The sequence below is a fragment of the Nycticebus coucang genome, chromosome 3 (assembly GCF_027406575.1).
Source record: "Nycticebus coucang isolate mNycCou1 chromosome 3, mNycCou1.pri, whole genome shotgun sequence".
Lineage (NCBI taxonomy): Eukaryota > Metazoa > Chordata > Mammalia > Primates > Lorisidae > Nycticebus > Nycticebus coucang.
In genome coordinates, this window is record NC_069782.1 from 97,298,275 (window position 1) to 97,312,520 (window position 14,246).

Genomic DNA, 14,246 nt, shown 5'->3' on the forward strand with positions numbered 1-14,246 from the left:
CCAGGGGCACAGAGAAACGCCGCTTGTGGTACCACGTGTCTGTCTCTGGCTGGCTGCAGAATTACATTTATCATCGCATCCTGGTCAGCAGTCTGGTGAGGATGCTGTTTGAATTCCTTCCCCGCTGCAGCCTCTCCAGACTCACCCACACCACCTTGGATTACAAAGAGACAGCCAGTGTGCCTGGCTGACCACTGCGCCGAGCTATACACATGTGCGACTTCAAAGAGACAGCCAGTGTGCCTGCTAATTGGATTTCACAAAGACAGCAGGTTGAGGGATGTGGTAGCCAGTAGCAGGGAGGGGCTGAGCTGAGTGTGCCTCTGGCACCCCCTTCCCCAAGAGATGGCTCTGGGCCTGAACCTTCGTTATGGCTTTTCCTTCAAATAGAAGAACCGTCTTCTTTCACCTACCAAGAGGAGGCTTAGACAGGCTTTGAGGGGGCTCTGCAAGGCCTGCTCTGTCCTCTTCTGGGTACTTGACAGAGGTGGGCTGGGGAGAAAACATTCTACATCCTCCCTATCTGCCACACTGTCCCCAGGGCTGAGAGTTGAGGGGCCCGCAGGGATAGGCCATCTTTAAGAGATTCCAGACCCTTGATTCACTGCATCTGTTTTGTGGAAGGAGAAAGCAAGACCCAAGAAAGCTGAAGACACAGAGGGAATTGGTCTGTGGAGAGTGGGTCCCCGTATCCAGCTGTGGCTCTCTGTCCCCTGGTATCCTGGATCCCTGTCACTTCATTTCCTCCCTATCCACTTAGTTCTTTTTATTGAGTATATCTAGGCCTGCCAGGCACCAGAAGATATGAGGCAATAAATGAAGACTATCCAAATGAGAAAAGCAGAGGCTACTGATGCTGAGTTTTCTATGTCACAAGGGACTCAGCGCCATCGCTGTGTTTGGGAAGAGACGCCAAAGCAGGCAGCACAGTGAGAAAGCTGTGTACTAGGAATAAGGGAAGACCTCGGGTACTCTCTGATAGGCGGCAGTTGGTAAGGGGAAGCTGCTGACTGGAAGCGGGTTGTACTACATCATTGGTTAGGGACACATATTTGGCTTTCTCTGGTTGGTTCTTAGTTGGAAGCAGGGATAAAAATCAGGGAAGCTGTTGGTTGTTAGTCAAGTCCTGACCCTTTGGGGCCAGGTGTTACAGGGGTTATGATTTGGCTTCTTGGAATGTTGCTAGTGCTAGAGTGTGACTTCGTACAAGTCCGATATGTGTATAGCAGGCCGGTGACCTGGGCTGGGCCCTGTAGATGAGGGGTGGGTTTCCGGGGCAGGTGGTTGCATGCTGTAGATGAGAGTTCTGTTTTTTTATTTAGTCTGGGCATTGTCAGTTGATGTTTTCAGCCCGCCACACCCTTGCCTTTCATTGCAATTCAGCGGATCCTCCCAAACATCTCTCAGGGTGAAGGACAACACAAGAGCACCAGCTCAGTGAGTGCTTCACTCTCCTGCTCCACGCCAGGTATTCTCTGTGCATCATGTCATGTAATCCTGGTAGCACTCATGTCATCCGGAAATGACAAGAAAGCTAAGAGCTGAAAGTGGCCCTGGAGAACCTTCTGTCTTTGAGGGGAGGCAGGTGTTATGAGCAGACACCCACCTCGTGATGTGAAGGGCAGCACAGCAGCTATTTCCTCAAGATCTGTGGGGGCTGAGCAAGCAGAAGTCAGTTCTGCTGTGAGTGAGTAGAGAATCAGAAAATCTCCAAAGGAAGTGGCTTAAAGCAGGAATAAGACAGTTAAATAGGAGATTGCCTAACCACTAAGAGGGAGTTTCTAAAGCATCTTTCAGGAAGATGAAAGGTGTGTTTGGGAAATGACTAGAAAAATGGTACAAGATTGTTACAGAGCGATGGGACTGGCCAGAGGGAGCCACCTGCCCAAGCAGGGATATTTGGGAAGAGTTCTGGGAGGCAGGGATGGGATAGGCCCTGTAGAAAAGGCAAAGAGAAGCAGCCTGGCCGGGAGAAGCAGTGTGAGTCCAGGTGTGAGGGCAGGGAGGTGCCGAAGAGGGCAGAGCCTCCAAGGCCAAGTGCCATGACAGGTCATGAGATCATTCTGCTTTCAAAGCAGGTGAGTCCTCTCACTTGGAGAGCCTGGCCAGGGAATAAGGAGGCAGCCCCTGGGGCTGCTGTGGGTGCTGGGGCTTTGGCTGGCTGAGGGCAGCTTCTTACAGGTGTGGATGGGCTGCTGTGCTCAGCAGGGCTGGGCACCCCCGTGGAGACTAGCTGACCCGAAGGCTCTGCAGCCGGAGAAAATGGGGCCTGACAGAACTTAGCCTGTCAGAGCTGAGCCCCAGACAACTCCCAAATGGGGCACTGCGGGAGCCACCCAGGCCCTGAACAGTGTGGAGGTGAGACATACTCTTGGCCTTGCAGCTTGATTTTTCAGTCAATTCTTTGTCTCTTTGTAATGCTTTCCCAAGTGTGTGTTCTTTAAGCATTCTCTGATACAGAGAAGCCAGCCAGCCAGAAGAAAGTATGGTTCCTCCTCAGAGCTTGGTGACCTCAGGGATACACCTGGAGCAAGCCCTGCAGGCCACATTGAAACTCCCCAGGAGGGGCCTGTCTACAGAGGGCTTGGGCTGCTCACCTGGGCGCCTATTGTCCTCCCCACTGGGGACTCCTGGCAGCAGCTCCTTTGTTTGCAGAGGAAAGAGTAGGGCAATTTTCCTTATTCCCTTAGTAATGGGGGAGAGGCACTAAGGCCTCATCTTTTTTACCTCTAGCAACCTGGAAAGGGCCATAGAGCCTGAACATCTTAGGAGCCATCTTCTGCTCTGAGGCCACCTCCCCCACGTGCCTGATGCCTGGAGGTGGGTGTGGGCAGAAGGCAGGAAAAGCTAGTTTAAAGCAACTGACATAGGGCTGGTCTGTCTGTCCCTCAGGTCCCACCATCCACACTGCCACTGACCACACATGGTCAGGAGTCTCAGGAGGTATCTGAGGATGGGGAGGAGATGTGTCAGTGGACAGAGTCTGGACCCCTGAAGGGCTTATTTCCTGGTGTTCTGGAAAGGGAGGAGGTCCCCGGGCATGAAAATTTCCAAATTGGGCAGCAAGAGAACTGTTCTCAGAAAGGCCATCAGGATGGGTGACGTGAAAGCAGAAGGAAATTTGGGGGGTTGGGGAGTGGTCATAGCATGCTGTTCTTCCCCCACTTCCTACATTGCTTCAGCCCACCTGGTGTACTTTTCTTAAGCTGATGTCACTTAGTGGACAAAGGAGAAAAGAAGAGGAGATAGAGAACTGTGCTGGGAAAGCCAGGCAGACACGAACGCTTTGCAGCGGTCAGTTGGACGCTGATGTCCAGTTGTAATCTGGGGTCAGGCAGAGCTACTCTGTCAGGGCCACACATTTTCTGGTTCCCTTAGTGCAGCTTACCCCTGGAACAGTGGGGTCTGGAAGAGTCCATATCCTCCCACTTATTCATAAGAGGCAACACAATTGCTAATGACTAGGAGTTCTCCATATCAAAGTGGAGGTAAGGTCGCAGCCTTCTGCATCAGTTTTTGCCATCAATCCTCAAGGGTTGTCTAAGCCCCTAGGGTTACGTGGATCACCTCAGCAGAGCCAAAGACTTTTGTGACCCCCATGTGCATGCTTCTGGACAATGGCTGAGTCGTTCCTAGCAGTGTTAAAGGTATCCAAGTCTCACGGGCTTCAGTATCCTTAGGATAGAATCCCAGAAATGAGATTACCAAGGTCCAAGGGCATTTTAAGGCTTTATCCCATGGAGCAGAAGAACCACCCCACAGAGAACAACCAACCCACAGAGCTAGGAGAAACAGATTAATTTCCTTTTGGAGGACAATTGATGGCAGCCTAGAGAGGTTGTCCTGCCACGAAAGGAGGAGAACATCTCCTCCATCCTGACTCTTAACAACTCCTGGAAAGCAGCAGACCTTAGCAGCCCCTGTCCACCAGCCTGGGAGTCATATGCCAGTGGGCAGGGTGAGGAGGGCACACCTGAAACATTGGGACAGTGTGAAAAAATGTAGATGCCCCTGTCCTCCAGGGCCCTGCAGAGGACTCTGCAGCTTCCCTTGACTTCCCTCTTCTAAGTGCTAAGCACAGATCTCCTTTGCTCTTAGCTCTGTAGTTTAGACAAGCTTCCATACCCGCCTCTGCCCTTCTTACCTACCACCCTGTGTTTCTCTGGCTATTCATGCCCCTGACACACCTGCAGAGTGCTAAGGTTTCATTTGAAAAAAATTATCCATTTACTTACTTATTTTTGATTAGGCAATAGTTGCAATAGTCTAAGGGGTGAAAGGATAATGGGCAAAAAGGTCTCCCTTTTTCTCCCGCCCCATCCATCTAGTTTTCTGCCCAGAGGTAGCCACCATTACCAGTTCTAGAGATATTCTATGCCTATATAAATGTATTTAATATTAAGTAGGCTTTATAATATACCACCATGGGCAGGTACTGTTATAAGTACTTCACAAGTATAAAATTATTTACATCGTTACAACCCTGCAAGGTAGGTACTCTTATTCTGTCTCTCTCTTAAAGCAAGGGAGCTGAAGCAGAGCATAGGTAACTTGGCCCAGATCACACAGCAAGGAAAAGTGAGGCTGGGACTGTGCTCCAGATCCAGAGCCCCATTTTAAACTATTCATGGGAGTAGGGTATGGGCACTGTTTTTCTATGTTTTAGAAATACATTTTAGAAAGTTGGTATAATGGGAGCTGCCTTAATCTTTTCAGAAATGCCCTCTGACTCCTGTGGGCAACAGCTGTCTCTGTGTGGAGTTTCCATGGGCCATTTGAAGGTCACTTACCGCCCCACCTGACCATCTGATTCTGCCCTGCCAGGGGTCCTGGTATTCAGGACGATGATTGCTCACTGATGCGGGGTCAGAGCTGAGGTGTTGATTAATCCTTAGCACGCAGGTACTTTTGGAGATGCCACATTCTCTTGCTGACCAGCTACATAATTACTGCAGGAAGCCTCCTCTGCCCCTAGCAGAACCAGCAAAACTTCTCTCTCTGCTGGGTAAATCTAAGGCCTCTGAGTCAGCTTTGGCAGTTGTCCAAGGTAAGGCTGATGAAGGAAGTAATAAGAGAAACTCAGGGAGGAGAAGTCCACTTAACAGACACCGGAAACCACAGTCCAGTAGGTGTAATAAATAAGGAAATGGAAATGTCATGGATGGGGACGACCTTAGGCATGGGATGGAGTAGGCTTTTCTCCTGGACTCCTCGCCTATCCCAGTAGCCTAGGTTGTTTGACTGTGAACCCTGGTGCTCCTAATGCAATCTCCTGGGATCAGAGGACCTCAGCCTTCTATCCAGACAGGGGGTGGTGAGGCTCTGGGAAGACAGCCTCAGCGCCGAGATCCCAGGGGTTAGAAACAAAGTCAGACATGGCCCTGGCTAGGTTCAGTTGAAAGCTTAAGACTCGGTGGACCAGGGGGCACATTGTAGTCTGCACATTGCTGACTATGGGCCATACTTAGTTCTTTCTCTGAAGTAGAAACAACAAAGAAAACCTCAAGTTCCCAGATTGGGGCTGCACAGGAGATGAAAAGAAAGCAAACTCAGCAGCCTTGCTGACTGCAGTTGGCCTCTCCAGCCCTCAGTTTCCCCATCTGAGAAATGGGCTAATCTGCAGTGCTCTTGTGAAGTTGGAGATAATTCATATAAGGTGCTCTTTGCAGGGCTTGGTGCATGGAAGACTTTTTTTTTTTTTTACTTTATTTTATTTTATTTTTTAGACAGAGTCTCACTCTGTTACCCAGGCTAGAGTGCCTGGCCTCAGCCTAGCTCATAGCAATCTCATACTCCTTGGTTCAAATGATCCTCCTGCCTCAGCCACCCAAGTAGCTGGGACTACAAGTTCCTGCCACAATACCCAGCCAATTTTTCTATTTTTAGTAGAGATGGGGGGTCTCACTCTTGCTTAGGCTAGTCTCAAACTCCTAAGCTCAAGGATCCTTCCACCTCAGTCTGCCATAGTGCTAGGATTACAGGTATGAGCCACCAGTGCCCAGCATGGAAGTTCTTGATGAAATGAACAATGCTGCTGATGTGTATCACTGTGGGGCTTAGCTGTGTCTGTGAGAGATCTCTGGCCAAGTAGTTGGGAAGATGGTCCAGTCATAGAAATCTCTCACTACACAAGGAATTTCAGTATGAACAGAATGGAAGAGATGCCCAAGTCCAGGGCTGGGGAGTCTGAGGCTCTGAAGAGAGAAGTGGTTTGTCTGACCTGCCTCAGCTGTGGGTCCCTGGTCCGTGGTCAGGCTCCTGCTGTGGACACAGGTGGTTTGGCTACCAAAGCTTGGCTAATGCTAAGAGGGCATTTTTAATTAGTTGTAAACGTATTATACTCACCTTACCACACAGGATTTGTGAAGCTTGTGAAGAAGGCAGTATGGGTATAGCAGTGGGCACCAGAGTAGAAGCAGAAATAACCCAGACTCTGTTGGGTCATGACTTCCAAAAATTGAGCCTAGATGGCACAAGAGAACTTGTTTTCTTGTCAGCCCACCTCACAGCAGAGAGCAGGTCCCATAATGTCCAGTCAAGGCTTTGCTCAGACTTGGCCACCTGTGAGATTTACTCTGACAATTCTGATGGACTTTGGCACCTACATTCAATTTCATAAAGCCCTAAGAGGCAGGCAAGATAGAGACTTTGGCGAGGGTGGGGTATCCATCCCAGGAACCTGACCTCATCGCCCTCCCCAGAGGAGGGGGCCTGGAAGCAGCTCCATGATTTGGTTCTCACTCAAAACCTACCAGCTTTATTATAAACAACTTTACACTTATAAATGTGGCAACGTGGAAGAAATGGACCATTTTCTTGAAAACCACAAACTACCAAAACTCAACCAAGATGAAATAGACAATCTGAATGGTCTATAACCATGAAAGAAATTGAGTTCATTAATAAAAAGATCCCACAGGAGAAATCTCCAGATCCAGGTGGTTTCAGTGGATTATTCTCCCAAACTTTTAGAATAAGAATTAAGATCAATTTTATACAGTCTTTTCTAGAAGAGAATGGTACACTTTCTAATCCAGGCTATGAGGCTGCTATTACGCTGATACCAAATTCAGGCAAAGACCGGCAAAAAAAAGGAAATTAAACAATCTTCTGTTGAATAACAGATGGGTGCAGGAAGAAAAAACAGGAAATCATTAACTTCCTTGAGCATAACAACAATGAAGACACAAGCTACCAAAACCTGTGGGATACTGCAAAAGCAGTTTTGAGAGGAAAATTCATCGCTTTAGATACCTACATTCGAAAAACAGAAAGAGAGCGCATCAACAATCTCACAAGAGATCTTATGGAATTGGAAAAAGAAGAACAATCTAAGCCTAAACTCAGTAGAAGAAAAGAAATATCCAAAATCAAATCAGAGATCGATGAAATTGAAAACAAAAGAATCATTCAGAAAATTAATGAAACAAGGAGTTGGTTTTTTGAAAAAATAAATAAAATAGATAAACCATTGGCCAGACTAACAAGGAATAGAAAAGTAAAATCTCTAGTAACCTCAATCAGAAACGATAAAGGGGAAATAACAACTGATCCCACAGAGATACAAGAGATCATCTCTGAATACTACCAGAAACTCTATGCCCAGAAATTTGACAATGTGAAGGAAATGGATCAATATTTGGAATCACACCCTCTCCCTAGACTCAGCCAGGAAGAAATAGAGCTCCTGAACAGACCAATTTCAAGCACTGAGATCAAAGAAACAATAAAAAATCTTCCAACCAAAAAATGCCCTGGTCCAGATGGCTTCACTCCAGAGAATTCTTATCAAACCTTCAAGGAAGAGCTTATTCCTGTACTGCAGAAATTATTCCAAAAAATTGAGGAAGAAGGAATCTTCCCCAACACATTCTATGAAGCAAACATCACCCTGATACCAAAACCAGGAAAAGACCCAAACAACAAGGAGAATTTCAGACCAATCTCACTCATGAATATAGATGCAAAAATTCTCAACAAAATCCTAGCCAATAGATTACAGCTTACCATCAAAAAAGTCATTCATCATGATCAAGTAGGCTTCATCCCAGGGATGCAAGGCTGGTTTAACATACGCAAGTCCATAAACGTTATCCACCATATTAACAGAGGCAAAAATAAAGATCACATGATCCTCTCAATAGATGCAGAAAAAGCATTTGATAAAATCCAGCATTTGAACACTGAAGAGTATAGGCATAGGTGGCACATTTCTAAAACTGACTGAAGCTATCTATGACAAACCCACAGCCAATATTTTACTGAATGGAGTAAAACTGAAAGCTTTTCCTCTTAGAACTGGAACCAGACAAGGTCGTTCTCTGTCACCTTTACTATTCAACGTAGTGCTGGAAGTTCTAGCCAATACAATTCGGCAAGACAAGGAAATAAAGGGAATCCAAATGGGAGCAGAGGAGGTCAAACTCTCCCTCTTTGCTGACGACATGATCTTATACTTAGAGAACCCCAAAGACTCAACCACAAGACTCCTAGAAGTCATCAAAAAATACAGTAATGTTTCAGGATATAAAATCAATGTCCACAAGTCAGTAGCCTTTGTATACACCAATAACAGTCAAGATGAGAAGCTAATTAAGGACACAACTCCCTTCACCATAGTTTCAAAGAAAATGAAATACCTAGGAATATACCTAACGAAGGAGGTGAAGGACCTCTATAAAGAAAACTATGAAATCCTCAGAAAGGAAATAGCAGAGGATATTAACAAATGGAAGAACATACCATGCTCGTGGACGGGAAGAATCAACATTGTTAAAATGTCTATACTTCCCAAAGCAATCTACCTATTCAATGCCATTCCTATCAAAATACCAACATCGTACTTTCAAGATTTGGAAAAAATGATTCTGCGTTTTGTATGGAACCGGAAAAAACCCCGTATAGCTAAGGCAGTTCTTTGTAACAAAAATAAAGCTGGGGGCATCAGCATACCAGATTTTAGTCTGTACTACAAAGCCATAGTGCTCAAGACAGCATGGTACTGGCACAAAAACAGAGACATAGACACTTGGAATCAAATTGAAAACCAAGAAATGAAACTAACATCTTACAACCACCTAATCTCTGATAAACAAAACAAGAACATACCTTGGGGGAAAGACTCCCTATTCAATAAATGGAGTTGGGAAAACTGGATGTCTCCATGTAAAAGACTGAAACTGGACCCACACCTTTCCCCACTCACAAAAATTAATTCAAGATGGATAAAGGACTTAAATTTAAGGCATGAAACAATAAAAATCCTCCAAGAAAGCATAGGAAAAACACTGGAAGATATTGGCCTGGGGAAAGACTTCATGAAGAAGACTGCCATGGCAATTGCAACAACAACAAAAATAAATAAATGGGACTTCATTAAACTGAAAAGCTTCTGTACAGCTAAGGAGACAATAACCAAAGCAAAGAGACAACCTACACAATGGGAAAGGATATTTGCATATTTTCAATCAGACAAAAGCTTGATAACTAGGATCTATAGAGAACTCAAATTAATCCACATGAAAAAAGCCAACAATCCCATATATCAATGGGCAAGAGACATGAATAGAACTTTCTCTAAAGATGACAGACGAATGGCTAACAAACACATGAAAAAATGTTCATCATCTCTATAGATTAGAAAAATGCAAATCAAAATAACCCTGAGATATCATCTAACTCCGGTGAGAATGGCCCACATCACAAAATCTCAAAACTGCTGATGCTGGCGTGGATGTGGAGAGAAGGGCACACTTTTACACTGCTGGTGGGACTGCAAACTAGTACAACCTTTCTGGAAGGAAGTATGGAGAAGCCTGAAAGCACTCAAGCTAGACCTCCCATTTGACCCTGCAATCCCATTACTGGGCATCTACCCAGAAGGAAAAAAATCCTTTTATCATAAGGACACTTGTACTAGACTGTTTATTGCAGCTCAATTTACAATCGCCAAAATGTGGAAACAGCCTAAATGCCCACCAACCCAGGAATGGATTAACAAGCTGTGGTATATGTATACCATGGAATACTATTCAGCCATTAAAAAAAATGGAGACTTTATATCCTTCGTATTAACCTGGATGGAAGTGGAAGACATTATTCTTAGTAAAGCATCACAAGAATGGAGAAGCATGAATCCTATGTACTCAATTTTGATATGAGGACAATTAATGACAATTAAGGTTATGAGGGGGGCAGAAAGAGGGATGGAGGGAGGGGGGTGGGGCCTTGGTGTGTGTCACACTTTATGGGGGCAAGACATGATTGCAAGAGGGACTTTACCTAACAATTGCAATCAGTGTAACCTGGCTTATTGTACCCTCAATGAATCCCCAACAATAAAAAAAAAAACAAAACACCAAACAGCTATAAGCCGATATAGCAGTCAAATCCAGGATTGTATAAAAAGAATATGTGAGCCTGCCATGGTGGCTTATGCCTGTAATCCTAGCACTCCAGGAGGCTGAGGCAGGTGGATTGCCTAAGCTCACAGGTTCCAGACCAGCCTGAGCCAGAGTGAGACCTCCTCTCTAAAAATAGCTGGGCGTTGCTGTGGGCATCCATAGTCCCAGCCACTAGGGAGGCTGAAGCAAGAGAATCACTTAAGCCCAAGAGGATGAGGTTGCTGTGAGCTATGACGCCATAGCACTCTACCGAGGGTGACAGAGTAAGACTCTGTCTCAAAAAAAAAAAAAGGGCGGCACCTGTGGCTCAGTCAGTAGGGCGCTGGCCCCATATACCGAGGGTGGCAGGTTCAAACCCAGCCCCAGCCAAACTGCAAAAAGAAAAAAAAAAAAAGATAGGAAATAAGGTTAGGATGTCCCTTTCAGAGTGACCTCACCCTGAAAGTTCTAACCCAGGGCTGGGGAACCTTTTTGTGTTAGAGGGCCCCATTGATTTAGCTGTAATAAAATCAGGCTGCATTTAAGAAACTTCAATTAGATCTACTTAAAAAGCTAACTACTATGTACTTATTAATTTCAAAAATGAAAACATTTGGTAATTTTAAAGTTAGCTAACTTTTTTTTTTTTTTTTTTTTTTTTGCAGTTTTGGCCAGGGCTGGTTTTGAACCTGCCACCCTCAGCATATGGGGCTGGCGCCCTACCCACTGATCCACAGGTGCTACCCCAAGTTAGCTAACTTTTTTTTTTTTTTTTTTTTGTAGAGACAGAGTCTCACTGTACCGCCCTTGGGTAGAGTGCCGTGGCATCACACGGCTCACAGCAACCTCTAACTCTTGGGCTTAAGCGATTCTCTTGCCTCAGCCTCCCGAGCAGCTGGGACTACAGGCACCCGCCACAAGGCCTGGCTATTTTTTTTTTTTTTTTTGGTTGCAGTTTGGCCGGGGCTGGGTTTGAACCTGCCACCCTCGGCATATGGGGCCGGCGCCCTACTCACTGAGCCACGGGTGCTGCCCAAGTTAGCTAACTTTTTAATGACTTTGTTGTGTCTGCTTTCAGTTGTTAGAAAGCATTTAACTATTTGGTTGCAGCATGGAGGTCCACAGGGGGCAGGAACCCACCTACATCTGGTCAAGCGGTGGCTGAGCAGGGGGGCAGGGTTATGTGACAGAAAGAACATGGCTGCCCAGGGAGCCCCTTGGGCAGGAGGGCCAAGGAAAGTGGACACATATGTCCCTTAGGTGGGGTATGGGGAACCCAGGACTGCCCGTCTTGGCCTCCCCTTCAGGATCTGGAGCTGAGGTCTCATCTAAAGGAGGAACCTGCACATCCTGACACCTTGTCTCTCCAGGTGTCTGGAGAGAGCTTTCCATTCCAAAACCAAATGCAGGGGAGGGGACCTCAGCTAGAATGACAGGTGGCAGGCCCCAGGCTGTGGGAGGAGCCACCTCTCCTCCAGTGTAAATAAACATGGAACTAGCCTCTTGGGGGCTTCCGCTGTGGCCTGGGACATCCTTGCTGCTGTTCCAGCCCAGGCCAGCTGAAAGCTATGGCCCCACAGTCCCTGTGGTCTCCTGGTGGCCCCAGTCTTACCGTGCTCTCCCTTCTTCCTTGCACATGTCAGAACTCCACCTGGAAGGGAACTTCCTGCACCGCCTCCCCAGCGAGGTCAGTGCCCTACAGTACCTCAAGGCCATCGACCTGTCCCGGAACCAGTTCCAGGACTTTCCTGAGCAGCTCACCACCCTGCCAGCACTGGAGACCATCAACCTGGAAGAGAACGAGATTGTGGGTGAGCAGACCCAGCCCTGCTGCTGCATGAGGCTCTCTCAGGCATTCTGGTCTGAGGCACCTGCCGTAGGGCACTCTGTCTGGAAATCAGCCATTTTGAGGCCCTGTCCCTTGCCTATTGCTAGATTGGATGCTTGCTTTACCCAGGCAGGTAGATGGCCGTGGCTGTCCCCACAGCACAGCCCTGAACTAGCCAAGCCACTGTGGGCCTCCAGCTCTCCCTCTCCCTGTGTTGGTTTGGCTCTGACCCTCTGTGTGCTTGCTCCTCCTTCAGTCCCTGCTGACATGGGAGCTTGTCACGATTCCTAGCAGGGCACTGGGCAAGTGTGTTCAGAACAGCCTCTTTGAGCCTTCCAGTGTGAGCAGCATGAGCTTGCACGTGGTCCTGCTGCCCACTCCTCCCCAGGACAGGTCTGTAGCCTGCTCCTTCCTGTCAGCCCAGCCTCCAGGGCCCCCCACCTGGGAACCCAGGGGGCCTGACAGGTGCCTTCCACAAACAATAGATCCCAGGGGCTAAGTTCTGTTGAGGTCTGAGAGCAGGCCCTCCTTCCTCCTGCATAATTATGTGCCTGACTCATCAGGACTTTGGAGGGCTGAGGGGCCGCTCCAGCTAGCAGTCTAATCAATCTCCCCAGAGAAACTGGCTTTTAGCGGGGTCCAGCTTCCCCCTCCCTCCTGTACTCCTCCCTTGGCAACCGTGGCCCCATTCACCCACCATCTCTCATTTTGCCTCTAATACTGATGCTGTTCTAATGCCAGTGATGTCAATAATAGCCCCTTCAGTTATACTTTCATTTTTGTAAGCCGTTTCAGGCCATTATGCCATTTGATTAAAAGCAAGAACTTTTCTATGGTTTGGACCTGTCTGATGGGGAATGGCCTGCCTCCTGTTGAGTGCCTGGTCCCCCAGGGTGCTGCAGGCCTGGCTGGGTGAGAGGTGTGACCAGCTGACCTTGGAGGGTTTGGTCTGTTCTTTGACAGATGAATAAACTGAGGCTTACGCACATTGCTGGTGAGCATCAAGTTGCACGGTGAGCCTGCCCACATGCCAAGATGAGAATACGTGATTCCAGAACTCAGCCCCGTGTCTAGGAGGGAGTTCCCTTGCCTGCTTCTTGGATGGGCTCTGATTCCATCTTGTGCTCTTAAGACCAGGGTCCTCAAGTAGCTTGCTCCTGGGTGGGCCTCTACACAGTCTTTAAGAAGAAAGGGTCTGCCCAGAAGTGTCTCTTCACTGTGAGGCTCCCCTCCTCTACTGTCCTGATCACCCCGAGTCCTGCTGCAGAGCCCTTCATTCTCTGCATTCCTGCCAAGCTGTCCTCACCTGGGTCCTTCCTACCCTGCTTTTTATCCTCTGAGGCCCCTCCTGATGCCTCTGCTTCCTTCTGCTGCTTATCTAACTGGGTCAGTAACCAAGAGCTACTATGGCTGGTGCCAAGACCAAAGCCGGGCATGTTGCAGGTAGTCAGGACTGGCGCTGGCCTAGGCTTCCCCACTTCCTACCTGCAGCCTTGGAAGACTTCCAGCAGCTCCTTGAGCTTCAGTTTCTCATCTTTCAAGTGGAAGTTGTCCCCCCGCCCAGAAGGTGGTCAGAAATGAGAAGAAGGTATCTTTTCCCGGGCAGGGGAGCAAGCTGAGTGGACATCATTTCTAGCTGCAGTCCAAGAAATGACTTTCAGGGTGGCACCTGTGGCTCAGTGAGTAGGGCGCTGGCCCTATATACCGAGGGTGGTGGGTTATACCCTGGCCAAACTGCAACAAAAAATAGCCACGCCTTGTGGCGAGCTCCTGTAGTCCCAGCTACTCGGGAGGCTGAGGCAAGAGAATCGCCTAAGCCCAGGAGTTGGAGGTTGCTGTGAGCCATGTGACACCACGGCACTCTACTGAGGGCAATAAAGTGAGATAAAAGAAAAAAAAAGTGACTTCGTAAAGTAGGCAGCACAGGGTAGCCCAGGACCCCTAATAACCTCTCTTCCCACAAGGCTGACAATATCCCTCAGTAGCAACAGCCTCAGACCTTGCCTTCCTGCATAGTGACAGTAATAACTCTTTAC

The 14,246-nt window shown here is 47.6% G+C and overlaps 2 protein-coding genes across 4 annotated transcripts in view; both read left to right on the forward strand.

Annotated features, from left to right (window-relative positions):
- The window catches only part of PPA1 (inorganic pyrophosphatase 1), a 295,326-nt gene that overhangs the window by 164,453 nt on the left and 116,627 nt on the right, over positions 1-14,246 (forward strand). The gene's annotated exons all lie outside the window — the stretch shown is intronic.
- Positions 1-14,246, forward strand: part of LRRC20 (leucine rich repeat containing 20) — a 93,093-nt gene that overhangs the window by 58,106 nt on the left and 20,741 nt on the right. For all 3 annotated transcript variants that reach the window (XM_053586456.1, XM_053586458.1, XM_053586457.1), the window contains one exon: positions 12,026-12,193. In XM_053586456.1, coding sequence (XP_053442431.1) covers positions 12,026-12,193 — 168 coding nt within the window. The remainder of the gene's footprint in view (positions 1-12,025; positions 12,194-14,246) is intronic.